Source organism: Salvelinus fontinalis, chromosome 21, assembly GCF_029448725.1.
Source record: "Salvelinus fontinalis isolate EN_2023a chromosome 21, ASM2944872v1, whole genome shotgun sequence".
NCBI lineage: Eukaryota > Metazoa > Chordata > Actinopteri > Salmoniformes > Salmonidae > Salvelinus > Salvelinus fontinalis.
Genome location: NC_074685.1, coordinates 14312995 through 14329427, shown reverse-complemented (window position 1 = coordinate 14329427; position 16433 = coordinate 14312995). Strand labels below are relative to the sequence as shown.

Below are 16433 nucleotides of genomic sequence, written 5' to 3'. Positions count from 1 at the left end.
AGCTTGTACAAGGGAAGATGAAAGTTTTAAAGGAAGGAATTGGAAGATAGTTTTTGTATCAATTGGTATTATCTTACCATTTCCAAAGAGAACTGAATGTGCTCATTTATTCAGCCTTCACCCACTGACCGACCATGCCTTGCCCACTGAGGTGAACTATCTTTGTGCTTGACACCCTACTCCAGCCCCTGGCTTCAGAGCCTTGTTCTTACCTGTGGGAGAAGGGCAGTTGGTTCTGAGACGGCTCGGGACGGGGCTCGGGTGGGTGCTGCGGCATTTCAGGGGTGGTGCCCCTCTCGTCATCAGTGCCGTTGATACTCTCCGGGGTCAAAGGTGACTGCAGGTCCCCGGTGGCCGACTCCTGGCATGATGTAAACAATAAGGTTAAAGGAACAGAAATACAGTTGAACTGTATGTTCTCAGCTGCTGAGTAAATAAAATACTGATGTAATGTGGAGAGAATACCTGCACAATGAGTTACACTCCACAGAAAGTGATGTTTCAAGTGAGTTTTTGTTTCTCTTAAGTGAGTAGGCCTATGTGTTTAAGTGAGCTTGTTGTTTTCTCACTTGTAAAAAGAAACATCGCTTTATAGGAGCATATCTGACACTGGGAGATCAGAGTTAATCTGAGACTGAGAAGGGATTAATTCATCTGTGTGTTAATCTGATATTAGGATGGGAGAGAGAGGGAGAAGTTGTTAATCCACAGAGGGCAGGGTTCTCCCCAAAGAGTGAAACAGTGTCATTCAACACCTCAATTCTAGGGTAAATATACACTGTACTGTATAATGGACATTGTTTGGTCCATTTTTCTACAGCAGTGACAACATTGTGGGGAGACCACCTGAAGGGCTGGAGTGTTAGCCTGGGGTAGTTGGGGATTTCAACACTGGACTGGGGTAAGAGGGCGAAGCAGGAGGGTTATCGGAGACTAGGGTCAGATGACAATGATTTTGATTCCATTTTACCTTCTTTTTTACAGGTACTCTGAGAGGTACTCTGGGAGGTACTTTGTGAGGTACTTTGTGAGGTACTGAGAGCACATTCTTTTTTAGTGCAGCGACCTGGGGAAGAGTTGCAGGGGAGAAGAGATGGGTTGAATGAGCCAATTGAAAGCTGGGGATGGTTAGGCCAGGTTGGGAGTTTAGCCAGGACACTAGAATTAACACACTATAGTCTTGCCATGAGAGTACTGGTTTCAGAAACTCCCATTAGGAATTAGTTTAACATCTCATCCAAGAGTAGTGCTTTGCAGGTAGTGTTTCCAATCACTTCCTGTGATACTCTTTCTCCCCTCTCTCTCCAGATGAAATCTCGCGTCTTGTGACGGCCGGCCGCCCAACAACCTGCCCGCTTGACCCTATCCCCTCCTCTCTTCTCCAGACCATTTCCGGAGACCTTCTCCCTTACCTCATCTCGCTCATCAACTCATCCTTGACCGCTGGCTACGTCCCTTCCGTCTTCAAGAGAGCGAGAGTTGCACCCCTTCTGAAAAAACCTACACTCGATCCCTCCGATGTCAACAACTACAGACCAGTATCCCTTCTTTCTTTTCTCTCCAAAACTCTTGAACGTGCCGTCCTTGGCCAGCTCTCCTGCTATCTCTCTCAGAATGACCTTCTTGATCCAAATCAGTCAGGTTTCAAGACTAGTCATTCAACTGAGACTGCTCTTCTCTGTGTCACGGAGGCGCTCCGCACTGCTAAAGCTAACTCTCTCTCCTCTGCTCTCATCCTTCTAGACCTATCGGCTGCCTTTGATACTGTGAACCATCAGATCCTCCTCTCCACCCTCTCCGAGCTGGGCATCTCCGGCGCGGCCCACGCTTGGATTGCGTCCTACCTGACAGGTCGCTCCTACCAGGTGGCGTGGCGAGAATCTGTCTCCGCACCACGTGCTCTCACCACTGGTGTCCCCCAGGGCTCTGTTCTAGGCCCTCTCCTATTCTCGCTATACACCAAGTCACTTGGCTCTGTCATAACCTCACATGGTCTCTCCTATCATTGCTATGCAGACGACACACAATTAATCTTCTCCTTTCCCCCCTCTGATAACCAGGTGGTGAATCGCATCTCTGCATGTCTGGCAGACATATCAGTGTGGATGACGGATCACCACCTCAAGCTGAACCTCGGCAAGACGGAGCTGCTCTTCCTCCCGGGGAAGGACTGCCCGTTCCATGATCTCGCCATCACGGTTGACAACTCCATTGTGTCCTCCTCCCAGAGTGCTAAGAACCTTGGCGTGATCCTGGACAACACCCTGTCGTTCTCAACTAACATCAAGGCGGTGACCCGTTCCTGTAGGTTCATGCTCTACAACATTCGCAGAGTACGACCCTGCCTCACGCAGGAAGCGGCGCAGGTCCTAATCCAGGCACTTGTCATCTCCCGTCTGGATTACTGCAACTCGCTGTTGGCTGGGCTCCCTGCCTGTGCCATTAAACCCCTACAACTCATCCAGAACGCCGCAGCCCGTCTGGTGTTCAACTTTGCCAAGTTCTCTCACGTCACCCCGCTCCTCCGCTCTCTCCACTGGCTTCCAGTTGAAGCTCGCATCCGCTACAAGACCATGGTGCTTGCCTACGGAGCTGTGAGGGGAATGGCACCTCCGTACCTTCAGGCTCTGATCAGGCCCTACACCCAAACAAGGGCACTGCGTTCATCCACCTCTGGCCTGCTCGCCTCCCTACCTCTGAGGAAGTACAGTTCCCGCTCAGCCCAGTCAAAACTGTTCGCTGCTCTGGCACCCCAATGGTGGAACAAACTCCCTCACGACGCCAGGTCAGCGGAGTCAATCACCACCTTCCGGAGACACCTGAAACCCCACCTCTTTAAGGAATACCTAGGATAGGATAAAGTAATCCTTCTAACCCCCCCCCCTTAAAAGAGTTAGATGCACTATTGTAAAGTGGTTGTTCCACTGGATATCATAAGGTGAATGCACCAATTTGTAAGTCGCTCTGGATAAGAGCGTCTGCTAAATGACTTAAATGTAATGTAAATGTAATGTAATACCTAAATCACTTGGGGTCCATTCACTCCCATTGTTTTCTGGTAACAAAATGTTAGTGGTGGGTTATACAAAACCACCAGGTGCTTTGCAGTCTATACCGGTCCAAAAGCTACATTTAATGTGAGGAAACAGGTTTCTTTTTAATTAAGGTAAGTAGGTGTTGGTGAACTATCCCATCTGAGGTAGGGGTGTGTGTTGTTGGGACTACCTGAGAGGGGGTGCTGGTGAGTTCCATCTTCTCCTGGGATTTCTCCTTGGCTAATCGGGCCGCCTCTTTAAACTCTGCAAACTTCTCTGCAAACTGAGAAAGAACCACAATGACACAGACAACACTGACTAAACTAGTCTGTGTGTGTGTATGTGGTGTGTTTGTGAGTTAAACTTTGGCGATGTGTGTGTGTACCTTGAGCAGGTGGTTCTCTGAGGAGAAGCCCAGGCCATAGACGGTGTTGGCTCGGCTGTCGGCCCACTGGCCAAACTTCTGGGAGGTCTTGGTGAAGGTCATGTTGGGGGTGATGGTGCTGTTGATGATTGCCTGGGGAAGGAGAGAGGAGTTGTATGAATCACAAAAGCAATGCTGACCCATTTGCCTAAAAGATGAGTGGGCTTGTTGTTTTCTGGACGTTTTCCTTCAGCAACAGTAACAACTAGATGTGTTATCTCTCTGTCTGTGTGTGTGTGTGTGTGTGTGTGTTATCTCTCTGTCTGTGTGTGTGTGTGTGTGTGTGTGTGCGAGCGTGCGTGCGTGCGTGTGTGCGATACATCCCTATTGATTGTTAAACAGGAAGCCGTCAATGAGAGGAGGCCCCAGTGAGGCTGATTGACTCTACTGGCATCGACCACAGTGGGTGAGGGAGACAGGAAGGTGGGCGAGGCACACTGTTGGCCTGTTAGTTCTATGTAAAGCTCTGTGTGTGAAAAGTTGTGTGTGTGTATGTAAACTCAGCAAAAAAAGAAATGTCCTCTCCTCTGTGTTAATTTTCAGCAAACTTAACATGTGTAAATATTTGTGTGAACATAACAAGATTCAACAACTGAGACATAAACTGAACACGTTTCACAGACATGTGACTAACAGAACTGGAATAATGTGTCCCTGAACAACGGGGGGGTCAAAATCAAAAGTAACAGTCAGTATCTGGTGTGGCCACCAGCTGCATTAAGTACTGCAGTGTATCTCCTCCTCATGGACTGCACCAGAGTTGCCAGTTCTTGCGGTGAGATGTTACCCCACTCTTCCACCAAGGCACCTGCAAGTTCCCGGACATTTCTGGGGGGGTATGGCCCTAGCCCTCACCCTCCAATCCAACAGGTCCCAGACGTGCTCAATGGGATTGAGATCCGGGCTCTTCGCTGGCCATGGCACAAAACAGCCATACTGCTCGTTTTGTGCGTGGTGGCATTGTCATGCTGGAGGGTCATGTCAAGATGAGCCTGCAGGAAGGGTACCACATGAGGGAGGAGGATGTCTTCCCTGTAACGCACAACGTTGAGATTGCCTGCAATGACAACAAGCTCAGTCAGATGATGCTGTGACACACCGCCCCAGACCATGACGGACCCTCCACCTCCAAATCCATAAACGCGAATCCGACCATCACCACTGGTGAGACAAAACCGCGACTCGTCAGTGAAGAGCACTTTTTGCCAGTCCTGTCTGGTCCAGCGACGGTGGGTTTGTGCCTATAGGTGACGTTGTTGCCGGTGATGTCTGGTGAGGACCTGCCTTACAACAGGTCTACAAGCCCTCAGTCCAGCCTCTCTCAGTCTATTGTGGACAGTCTGAGCACTGACGGAGGGATTGTGCGTTCCTGGTGTAACTCGGGCAGTTGTTGTTGCCATCCTGTACCTGTCACGCAGGTGTGATGTTCGGATGTACCGATCCTCTGCCACTGCGAGGAGGATCAGCTGTCCGTCCTGTCTCCCTGTAGTGCTGTCTTATGGGTCTCACAGTACGCACATTGCAATTTATTGCCCTGGCCACATCTGCAGTCCTCATGCCTCCTTGCAGCATGCCTAAGGCACGTTCACGCAGATGAGCAGGGACCCTGGGCATCTTTCTTTTGGTGTTTTTCAGAGTCAGTAGAAAGGCTTTTTTAGTGTCGTACGTTTTCAGAACTGTGACCTTAATATCCTACCGTCTGGAAGCTGTTAGTGTCTTAACGACCGTTCCACAGGTGCATGTTCAGTAATTGTTTATGGTTCATTGTACAAGCATGAGAAACAGTGTTTAAACCCTTTACAAAGAAGATCTGTGAAATTATTTAGATTTTTACTAATTATCTTTGAAAGACAGGGTCCTGAAAAAGGGACATTTCTTTTTTGATGAGTTTAGTTACTTCGGGCTGTGTGGATGTTGATGACGAGTATATGCTAGAGTGGCAGGCAGCACCTCAGCCCACCGTCTCTCTGCTATTTCCAGCTCAGCACAGTAGCAGTAACCCCACAGTTGAGGTCACCTATTCGCTAGCTTTACAGCACCAAGGGTCACATGCAAAGCAGTGTAGAGAGTGTGTGGAGAGCTTGACATAACGTTGCGGTACTAAAATAGCTCCTCCCCTGCACCCCTCTGAAGACTCTAATGATTTGTGTTACGACAGAACAGGCCACACCGCCCCCATGCCACTACCAACCATGGGCTCTGCTGTTACCACTGGCCATGGAAACACACACACACACACGTGGGAAATGTAGTGTGTGTGAGTGAGACTACAACTTTCTTCAATCTTTGGTTCTGTCTGTCCGTGTCTGTAGGGACGGTCAAATGTGTAAAGTCTGTCTGTGGGTAAGAGAGGGAATACTGTACACAAGTACGGATGTGTGTTTCACGTGCTGTATGTAGTCTGTGTACATCAATCCATGATTGATTCTAACGGATCTATAGCGCGGCGTGCCCTGAGCCTGAGGTGGCCTTCCTGTTGCTACTTCTAATCCTCTTGCTGAGGGGGAACCATGCACTGTATACATTGCCTTCAGAAAGTATTCATACCCCTTGACTTCTTGCACATTTTGGTGTGTTACAGCCTGAATTCAAATTCTACACACAATACCCTATAATAACAAAGTGAAAACATGTTTTTAGAAAAATGTGCTAATATTTATTGGAAATGAAATACAGAAATCTAATTTGCATAAGTATTCACACCCCTGAGTCAATACTTTGTAGAAGCACCTTTGGCAGCGATTACAGCTGTGAGTCTTTCTGGGTAAGTCTCTTAAGAGCTTTCCACACCTGGATTGTGCAACATTTGCCCATTATTATTTTCAAAATTCTTCAAGCTCTGTCACATTGGTTGGTGATCATTACTAGACAACCATTTTCAGGTCTTGCCAGATTTTCAAGTAGATTTCATTCAAAACTGTAACTCGGCCACTTAGGAACATTACCTGTCTTCTTGGTAAGCAACTCCAGTGTAGATTTAGGGCAGCAGGTAGCCTAGCGGTTAAGAGCATTGGGCCAGTAACTGAAAGGTTGTTGGAACAAATACTTGAGCCAACTAGGAGAAAAAAAATCTGTTGATGTGCCCATGAGCAAGGCACTTAACCATAATTGCTCCTGTAAGTCGCTCTGAATAAGAACGTCCGCTAAATTATTATAATGTTTTGGTGAAATCCTTGAGTGGTTTCCTTCCTCTCTGGCAACTGAGTTAGGAAGTACGCCTGTATCTTTGTAGTGACTGGGTATATTGATACACCATCCAAAGCGTAATTAATAACTTCACATGCTCAAAGGGATATTCAATGTCTGCTTTTTTTTTACCCATCTACCAATAGGTGCCCTTCTTTGCTATGCATTGGAAAACCTCCCTGCTCTTTGTGGTCGAGTCTGTGTTTGAAATTCACTTCTCAACTGAGGGACCTTACAGATAATTGTATGTGTGGGGTACAAGGACGAGGTAGTCATTCAAAAACTATGTAAAACACTATTATTGCACTCAGAGTCCATGCTTATTAACTTGTTAAGCCACATTTTACTCCTGAACTTTAGGCTTGCCATAACAAAAGGGGTTGAATACTTATTGACTCACTAAATTTCAGCTATTCATTAAATTGGTAAACATTTTGAAAAACATATTTCCACTTTAGCATTATTTAAATGTGGGAAAAGTCAAGGGGTGTGAATACTTTCTGAAGACACTGTATATCTTCCCTCTCCTTTTACACAACTTTGCTGCACACACACGCACACCAAAACACACACACACCTTAGAGCCGTCCAGACTGATGATGCGGTAGACGTTGCGCGTGCTGTCGTAGAAGTAGGAGACTGTGACGGCGTGTTTACTGGTGGGAACCCAGTTCTTCTTGGTGGTGGGGTCGATCTGGAAGACATGTGCCCTCGTACTGAAGATAGGCTGCTCTCTGTAGGGGAAACAGGAGGGGGGGGGGTCAGTATATACATAGGAATTAAACTCACCACCCAGTTGTTGGTTCGTACAGCTGCGCCATGGGAAACAAAAGTACTGGGAGTGTGTGAGGGCTGAGGTAGGAGTGTGGAGTGTGTGGTAGGTGAAACACACAGCCTCCCAGAGATCGCTACACACATCCATTCTTCACAGTCACCTGCAGCACACTGCACTGGCCATGACTGAGAGGGGGAAAACACACACACACACTTCAGTTCCAGTATTTGTGTGTGGCATCTTCAATCCAGATGGAGCCCATTAACATTAACAAGGAGTTTTAATACCAGCACTAGAAAGACAAACATTACTTAGCCACAGACAGAAATCACTTACTAGAAATGAATGGATGTAACATTGAAGTTAATCAAATTGACTGGCTGGGTACATTAAGGTACTAAAACAGGAGCAACGGGGATAAACGATTTTCCACTAGTCCATTAATTAATTACAGTTAACGTGCCTTTGCTAAGACAATAGAGAGGAGGTTCATTAAAGATGATGCATCCACAGCACAGGGCCACGTTTAAAAACTGTTACGGCTGCCTGATAAATATAATCAAATATTAAAGTATGGGCTCCCGAGTGGTGCACTGGTCTAAGGCTCTGCATCTCAGTACTAGAAGTGTCACTACAGACACCTTGATTCGAATCCAGGCTGTATCACAACCGGCCGTGATTGGGAGTCCCATAGGGCGGCGCACAATTGGCCCAGCATCGTCTGGGCTTGGCCGGTGTAGGCCGTCATTGTAAATAAGAATTTGTTCTTAACTGACATGCCTAGTTAAATAAAAGGAAGTGGTTCTTCAACATAATGTTCTTTGACAATGTATAGGTTGGTAGCATTAAAGCTACCAACCTATACTGTGCTACTTGGGAGATAAGAGGAGAGTAGTGATATTAGCCTGACGACTCACTACATTTTTGTAATTCTTCGGCTGCTCTGTCGTTCGCTACATACTTTAGTCTGAGACTGCCATCACTGAAGTGGTTTCTGGTGACGAGTGGTGTTGTACAAAACAAAGTCATCAGTGACTGGCTCTGGCCCAACCTATCGGTTTCTGGACCAATCAGACGGCCCCGAAAGTGCGGAGAAGAAACTAACGTCTGTGAGTGTGGCGTAGCGTTTGGCTGCAGCAAGGAGTCTGGGTAGCCAGGCAATATACGATTGAAAAAAATGTAATGGGATAAAAGAATGAAAGGAACTGATGAAACAAGGGCTGGAGGAGAGGATGCGACAGGGAAAGAGCATGTGTGTTAAAGTAAGAGAGAATTAGCTGGAGAGAAGTGGGTCTAACTTCAACCGCCCTGCCTGTGAGTGAGTGTGAGTTTTAAAAGCAGCCGTAGGAAGGGCATATATGCAAATTTACTGCCACAGAGCTGAACAATGAGAGCGCCCCCCCCCCCCCCACACACACATCACTCCTCCCATTATATCACACACAGGAGTCAGGGGGAAATAGGAACAATAAGGCTTGAAAGCTGCACACTGATTCTGCTAAAGTTAAGGGAAGTGGAGCTAAGCTTTTACACAGAAAGTACACAATCCAGAATACAGTCCATTAACGTACTGTATGTGATCTACTGGGTTAATCTCATATGACAGCGTTAGCACGCTGAGCTAAAGCCTAGGCATTAGGCCTGGGTGCTAATGCAAGTCCTCAGGACTCAGGCAAGGTTACTAATCACACAAGCATGGTTTATCAAACCAACTCTGTTACATCTCTCCCAAGAAAATGTGTGAATGTGGTTATACCAACAGTCCAGCAGAGGGCAGATGTCCATGAGAGTCAGGCTACAGTAGCAGTGCTGTGCTGTAACAGATGAGCCAAAGGTGACCTGGTAGTACCTGGGCTGGGCCCACATACACAGATCAGACAACTGTCCTGGCCCTGACTGGGATATGCCGCTGGCTATGCTAATAGCATAGCCAGCGGCATATCTATGGCTGGGACTGACTGGGCTAGAAGCCTCTTCACATCATCAACAGTGAACGGTGGGTAGAAGTCTTCCTGTCGGCAATTTGCTAAATGTCTCATACTTCCTCAAAATCAAAATCCATATATCCTAAATAAGTGTAGGCTTAATATATCAAGAGTGTGATGGAAAGAGAAAGAAAGAGGAACACAGCACACAGAGAGAGAGAGAGGAGTGATAATTTACCCGTGAGCAACAGTGCCTCAGATAATGTGACTACACTCTTTGAGACCCCTGTATAAAACTAGGGGGGAAAAGCTCTGGACATGAACGAGCACATTGTTCTCATAACTGGTTCTGTTAGAAGTAGAGCGCTTACTTTGCTTTTTATGAATCACATTTTATTATGACAGCAATTTGCCCCTCAATCACAAGCCATTTGAATATATTCTCCCTGATAGACAGCAGGGAGGAGCAGGAGCCCCATTCAGAAAGCATGGATTTGTACAAATGTCCACAGCTACACACACATTTCTATGTAAAAGGACATCAACCATGTTCCATCTAAACACTTTGGAATATGCCAAGGCTTTGATTTCTGGTCAAACAGATGGAAAAGGGGTCTTAGAAAAACGTTGCCAAGAAAGTCTTAAAAAAAGGTTTTATAAATACATCAAAATACAACGACGTTGAAGGAAAGACCCCTCCAGAGTTGGGGTCAACCCCATTTCAATTCCAGTCAGTTCAGGAAATGCAATGAAATTCCAACCCAGTTGATCTTGTAATGCTTTTCTATGAATTTTTTTTTCTCTTTCTAAACCGACTGAAATTAAAATGGAATTGACCCCAACTCTGCTGCCAACTAATACTAACACTACTTAGTTTTGGAGAAATGACTTGCCTTCTGTAAGTTTAAGAAACATTGCCTTGTAATTACATTACCAAAAACCAACATATCTTAAAGATATTTTCACATTTCGCTCCCTCATATGAGACCAGTGTGTAGAATAATACCCAAATATGCAAAGGAGGATATTGCATATGTATAACTTTGTGTACCTATTTAGGACACATCCCCATGAAGAGAATGAGGTTCAAAGTCAATGTGTCATGTCATAGCTGACACCATTCTTTCTGCAGACATCATTGAATCTTCATTCGGAGCAGATATTTAAGAGTTTTTGGAAAATGTGGACACATTAAAAAAAACCTGAGGAGGTTTTACAGAAATTCTGTTGCCAAAATTTGCATCTGCACAGCTCTTCCAGTAAATGTGTTTTTGTAAAATGTTCAGTGTAAATTGTTACAAGTAGTCCTTGTGCATAGAGTTGTATGTTTTGTTAAACTTTGAAATTAATGTTTGTGGTTTGGCATACCTTTTAAGTGAAAATTCCATTACTGTGAAATTGCCCATATGCTAACATTGCATTTAGGTCAGATGTATTTGTGGGTAGTTTTCCAAGTAAACACTAAGTAAATCACAAAACCAAAAACAAGATAGATGTGAACTGTAAAGAACCATAACAGTTTAGCATTAACTAAGTGGGGCCATAACTTTCTTGGGCAGGGCACATTTGGTTTTCAGGGTAATGGAAGACAGCCTCTGTCTTCCGCTTTTGGACGTTAACAAGACGACACTCCATCTTAACTCCTCGTCCACATGTACTGGATTGGTTGAACAGTGCAGAAGAAAACCTCCCAGGAGCAGGACCAGAATGTGGGCATCCTGCTCAGGGTTGAAAAAATAATTAGAATAATTTACACCTGCTATGTTAAGTTACTGACAGGCTGCCAACCTACTATAACAGGAAAGCGCCAGGGCAGGGTCTGTGTGTCCTTATGGCATGATGTTATGTCCCAGCATGCTTTGGTTACCATCTTGGATGCCCGCTGATGACGATCCCAAAACACAAAGCAGAAACATTTCCTCTTCCTGGTGGAGTAACTGACATCCCTACATCCTCAGCTTAACTCAAACCCTTTACCAAATCTGCCAGTCTTAGGCTACTCAACACATTAGCCTTGACTCTCACGTCAAAGCTACGATTCTTCTTCTTGGAGACCCGCTGACATTAGACATAACTACATAGTGTCAGACAACAATTAGAGGGACTAGTGCAGGTTCACAAACCAGAGGTTGAAAACCACAAGAGGATGGGCTTCAGACAGGTGGGCTGTGGTTTCCATCTCAACATCATTATCTTTTCCTTCATACTCCTCTGTAATGGAAACTGCCATTAAAAACATACTTGGCATTAAAAAACCCTGGTTGGACTGGGTTGACTGAACCAGGAGTGAGAGGGCCCCTGGGGTGCAGCTCTGGCCTGGCCAGAGTGCGCTCCCCTCCAGAACTCTCCCACAGATCTGCCTCACCGTCCAGCCAGTGGTCCCTCAAAGATAAACACTATTATAGCTGATTCTTCTGCCCTCAGCATTAAAAAGCCCACAACAGCAGCCTCCAGTATGGCAGCCAAGCGTTGTGCCTTTAAACGGGTATCATTTCATGGAGATTCAGTCCCTAGATGTCTATCTGCCGGGCTCTGACAGGAATCCGCAAGGGAAAGCACAGCTAATTGCTCGGCGGTGGCTCAGAGCTGGTTTCATTTCATTCTTACTACTGTGATTCTTCTTCAGTCCCTCCTGGTCTTAACCAGTTAATTAAGTTAGCATAGTGGTGGGTCTGGGGCCTTGCTAGCTATTATTTAACACATACACTGAGGGTAAAAAACATTAACATCTGCTCTTTCCATGACACACTGACCAGGTGAAAGCTATGATCCTTTATTGACGTCACTTATTAAATCCACTTCAAACAGTGTAGATGAAGGGGAAGAGACAGGTTAAAGAAGGATTTTTAAGGCTTGAGACAATTGAGACATGGATTGTGTAGGAGTGACATTCAGAGAGTGAATGGGCAAGATAAAAGATTTAAGTGCTTTTGAACAGGGTACTGGTAGTACGTGCCAGGTGTGACGACCCTCCCACTCTGTCTGCCGTATTCTTTCTCTTTGCTCGTTTTCCTTATTAGGATGTCGGTGGGTGGAGCTGGGAGGGTTGTCAGCGAAATGGGACACACCTGGGCCCGGGTGTGTCCCGGGATAAATACACATCTTCCCCATTCATTGAAGAGACTCTCTCCATGCAGACACTGTTGGATTTTGGTATTGGCATTTTTGTTTGGGCACCTTTCAACAACCCTCATTATCACATCTATGCATGCAACCACTCACTTACATTACTGACTACATAAACCATTGTAGGTTGGGGGAGAGGGAGGGGGCTGTAATGTAGAGACAATGCAAATAGATATGTGCTATACAGTACACTACTAACTAGGGATGCACGATATATCGGTAAGCATATCGGAATCAGACGATACTAGCTAAAAAGGCCAACATCGGCATCAGCCCGATGTCTAGTTTAACACTGATGTGCAAAGCTGATGTCAAAGCTAACGTGCATACCTATATAACATAGGTAGATTACGTAGTGACGCCATGACAAATACAGCACTACACAGAACAAAAGCAGAAAAAACACTAAGTGCCCCATTCCAACAACTAAACAAGTTCAAGTTGAGTAAGAAACTTTCAGCGAGACAACTCAAAGGCGAAATCCACGCCAAGATAATGGAATACATTGCCCTTGACAATCAAATGTCCTCTGTCGTGGATGATGTTGGCTTTCACCCGGCACACACTACCAAGTAGGCACTATTTTTCAGTGTTGCCCTACCGGAGATACAGTTTGTTGAAAAGCACATCTATGAGCTACTTTCTATGGGCGTCACTAATATTAGCTTCACGACTGACATTTGGACCAGCGATGTCAGCCCCATGAGCATGCTGAGTCTAACAGCATTGTGGGGGGACAAAAAAATGTGTACTGAGGAAAGCCGTATTGCATGCTGAAGAATGTGCTGGTTCTCATACTGCTGCTGCCATTTCAATGGCATTTGAGAACATGAACACAATCCTAGCTCCATTCGAAAAATGACTGGAGAAATAAGCAAATCAACTGTGTCTGCAGCAGACGTGATACCCTTTGTCATGGCATTGAAACGCCTGCTCAACAAAACTACCCACACAGGCCGTGGGGATAAAACTTGCAAACGTACTCACGGCTGTGAACAAGCGATTCGGCGGCATTCTCTGAGCCTCTTTACGGTGTCGCCAGCATGCTCGATGCTAGGTACAAGGACCGCTACTTCGTTAACAGGCATTCTCTCTGAGCCTCTTTACGGCGTCGCCAGCATGCTCGATGCTAGGTACAAGGACCGCTACTTCGTTAACAGGCATTCTCTCTGAGCCTCTTTACGGCGTCGCCAGCATGCTCGATGCTAGGTACAAGGACCGCTACTTTGATTCAGACAAGAAACAGGGTTTACGTGACATGTTACATACACAGCTGGACAAGATGGAAACGGACACAGTGACAGTGCGCACCGAGGAAGAGAGGCCACGGACAGACAGAGCTGAAACTTCACTTCTTGACATGTATGATCAAATCCTGGTTGAGACTGAACAAAGAAACAGCACAGCAAGTAAGTGAAAGAAATAAGATTTGATTGTGTTGTACTGGTAATGGGGATATACGTACATGCCAAAAAAATTACTTTTTGGTCAGTGTGTGTGTTTAACTATTTAACTGTACTAGAATTCTTAAAAAGGCAGATATACCTATAAACTATATTTAAAATTATCTTGTTTTTTGGCAAGGAAAATATTGGATACCGGTATCAGCCAAAAATGCAATATCGGTGCATCCCTACTAAACTCAGCAAAAAAATAAATGTCCTCCCTCTGTCAACTGCGTTTATTTTCAGTAAACTTAACATGTGTAAATATTTGTATGAACATAACAAGACTCAGCAACTGAGATATAAACTGAACAAGTTCCACAGACATGTGACTAACAGAACTGGAATAATGTGTCCCTGAACAAAGGGATGAGGGGGGGGGGGGGTCAAAATCAAAAGTAACAGTCAGTATCTGGTGTGACCACCAGCTGCATTAAGTACTGCAGTGCATCTCCTCCTCATGGACTGCACGAGATTTGCCAGTTCTTGCTGTGAGATGTTACCTCACTCTTCCACCAAGGCACCTGCAAGTTCCCAGACATTTCTGGGGGGGGGGGGGGGGGGGGGGGGGGCTGATCCAACAGGTCCCAGACGTGCTCAATGGGATTGAGATACGGGCTCGTCGCTGGCCATGGCAGAACTCTGACATTCCTGTGTTGCAGGAAATTATGCACAGAACGAGCAGTATGGCTGGTGGCATTGTCCTGTTGTCATGTCAGGATGAGCCTGCAGGAAGGGTACCACATGAGGTAGGAGGATGTCTTCCCTGTAACGCACAGCATTGAGATTGCCTGCAATGACAACAAGCTCAGTCTGATTATGCTGTGACAACGCCCCAGACAATGACGGACCCCCCACCTCCAAATAGATCCCGCTCCAGAGTACAGACCTCGGTGTAACGCTCATTCCTTCGACGATAAACGCGAATCCGACCATCACCCCTGGTGAGACAAAACCACGACTCATCAGTGAAGAGCACTTTTTACCAGTCCTGACTGGTCCAGTGACGGTGTATTTGGGCCTATAGGTGACGTTGTTGCCGGTGATGTCTGGTGAGGACCTGCCTTACAACAGGTCTACAAGCCCTCAGCCCAGCCTCTCTCAGCCTATTGCGAACAGTCTGAGCACTGATGGAGGGATTGTGCGTTCCTGGTGTAACTCAGGCAGTTGTTGCCATCCTGTACTTGTCCCCCAGGTGTGATGTTCGGATGTACCGATCCTGTGTAGGTGTTGTTACACGTGGTCTGCCACTGCGAGGACGATCAGCTGTCCGTCCTGTCTCCCTGTAGCTCTGTCTTAGGCGTCTCACAGTACGAACATTGCAATTTATTGCCCTGGCCACATCTGCAGTCCTCATGCCTCCTTGCAGCAGGCCTAAGGCACATTCATGCAAATGAGCAGGGACCCTGGGCATCTTTCTTTTGGTGTTTATCAGAGTCAGTAGAAAGGCCTCTTTAGTGTCCTGCATTTTCATTACTGTGACCTTAATTGCCTACCGTCTGTAAGCTGTTAGTGTCTTAATGCAACTGTGGAACGGTCATGTTCATTCATTGTTTGTGGTTCATTGAACAAGCATGAGAAACCGTGTTTAAATCCTTTACAATGAATATCTGAAGTTATTTGGATTTTTACTAATAATCTTTGAAAGACATGGTCCTGAAAAAGGGATGTTTCTTTTTTTGCTGAGTTTACAAACCCATGTCCTTCCTTGTAGTTTTCCATTACCATGTATCTCGCTATTCCTAATTTCACCTCACTGAACACTCTCCAAGTCCACTGCTTGTTGTGTTGAAATGAGGGTTTGTTTGTTTAGGGAGTCTCTCCCTGTAACATGACACATCTGCAATAACATGACAGTTCTGCAATCTATCAATCTGATTTTCATTCAGACTAATATTACTGGCATCAAATGCCATTACACCCACTTACTACTGAAGCAACATTTGCTTAATTAAAGCAAAGTTTCTCTGTTATCAGTACATCAGTGGCCAGGTGTGTGTGTGTGTTTGTTTGTTAGCCTCTAATCCCTCCCACAATGGACAGTTGTGTGGCATGCGGGACTCAATGACAAGTGCTATGCCAGAGGAATCCGATCGCAGATGTTATCAAATCAGCAGTTCTCCACTTACCACCACACATACACACAGAGATTGCTGTTTGCATAGAGGTTGTCAAAGGCAGGTACTGTCTGTGGCCAAAGGGGAAAGCACCCTGGTGCAGTCTCCAATTACGGCCCTTTATCGGCGTGTGGTCAGTAAACACTCATGTTCAAGTAACCTCTCTGTCCAGGACAGTGCACCTCCTCTTATTCCTCTGATTCCCAGACTAGAGAGCATATTGAGAAGCCTTCAAAAGGAGCCAACCTGTGCTTAGGTCCTTTTCATCCTCATCTGACCTGTCTGTCAGTCTGTCTGGGATCCCTTTCACAGTCAGTCTTCATAGAGATGAAGGCTAAGAACCAAGTTGTTTTCAAAAAGGTTTTACTATAATGTTTCAACGATTACTATATAATATCAT

The 16433-nt window shown here is 45.8% G+C and overlaps 1 protein-coding gene across 2 annotated transcripts in view; it reads right to left on the bottom strand.

Annotated features, from left to right (window-relative positions):
• The window catches only part of LOC129818243 (homer protein homolog 1-like), a 28285-nt gene that overhangs the window by 6630 nt on the left and 5222 nt on the right, over window positions 1-16433 (bottom strand). The window contains exons 2-6 of one of the 2 annotated variants that reach the window (XM_055873990.1): window positions 7223-7379; window positions 3421-3552; window positions 3226-3318; window positions 971-1066; window positions 213-361 (exon numbers count right to left, since the gene is read on the bottom strand). In XM_055873990.1, the coding sequence (XP_055729965.1) occupies window positions 213-361; window positions 971-1066; window positions 3226-3318; window positions 3421-3552; window positions 7223-7379 (627 nt within the window). The remainder of the gene's footprint in view (window positions 1-212; window positions 362-970; window positions 1067-3225; window positions 3319-3420; window positions 3553-7222; window positions 7380-16433) is intronic. The other variant, XM_055873991.1, reaches the window with a different exon arrangement.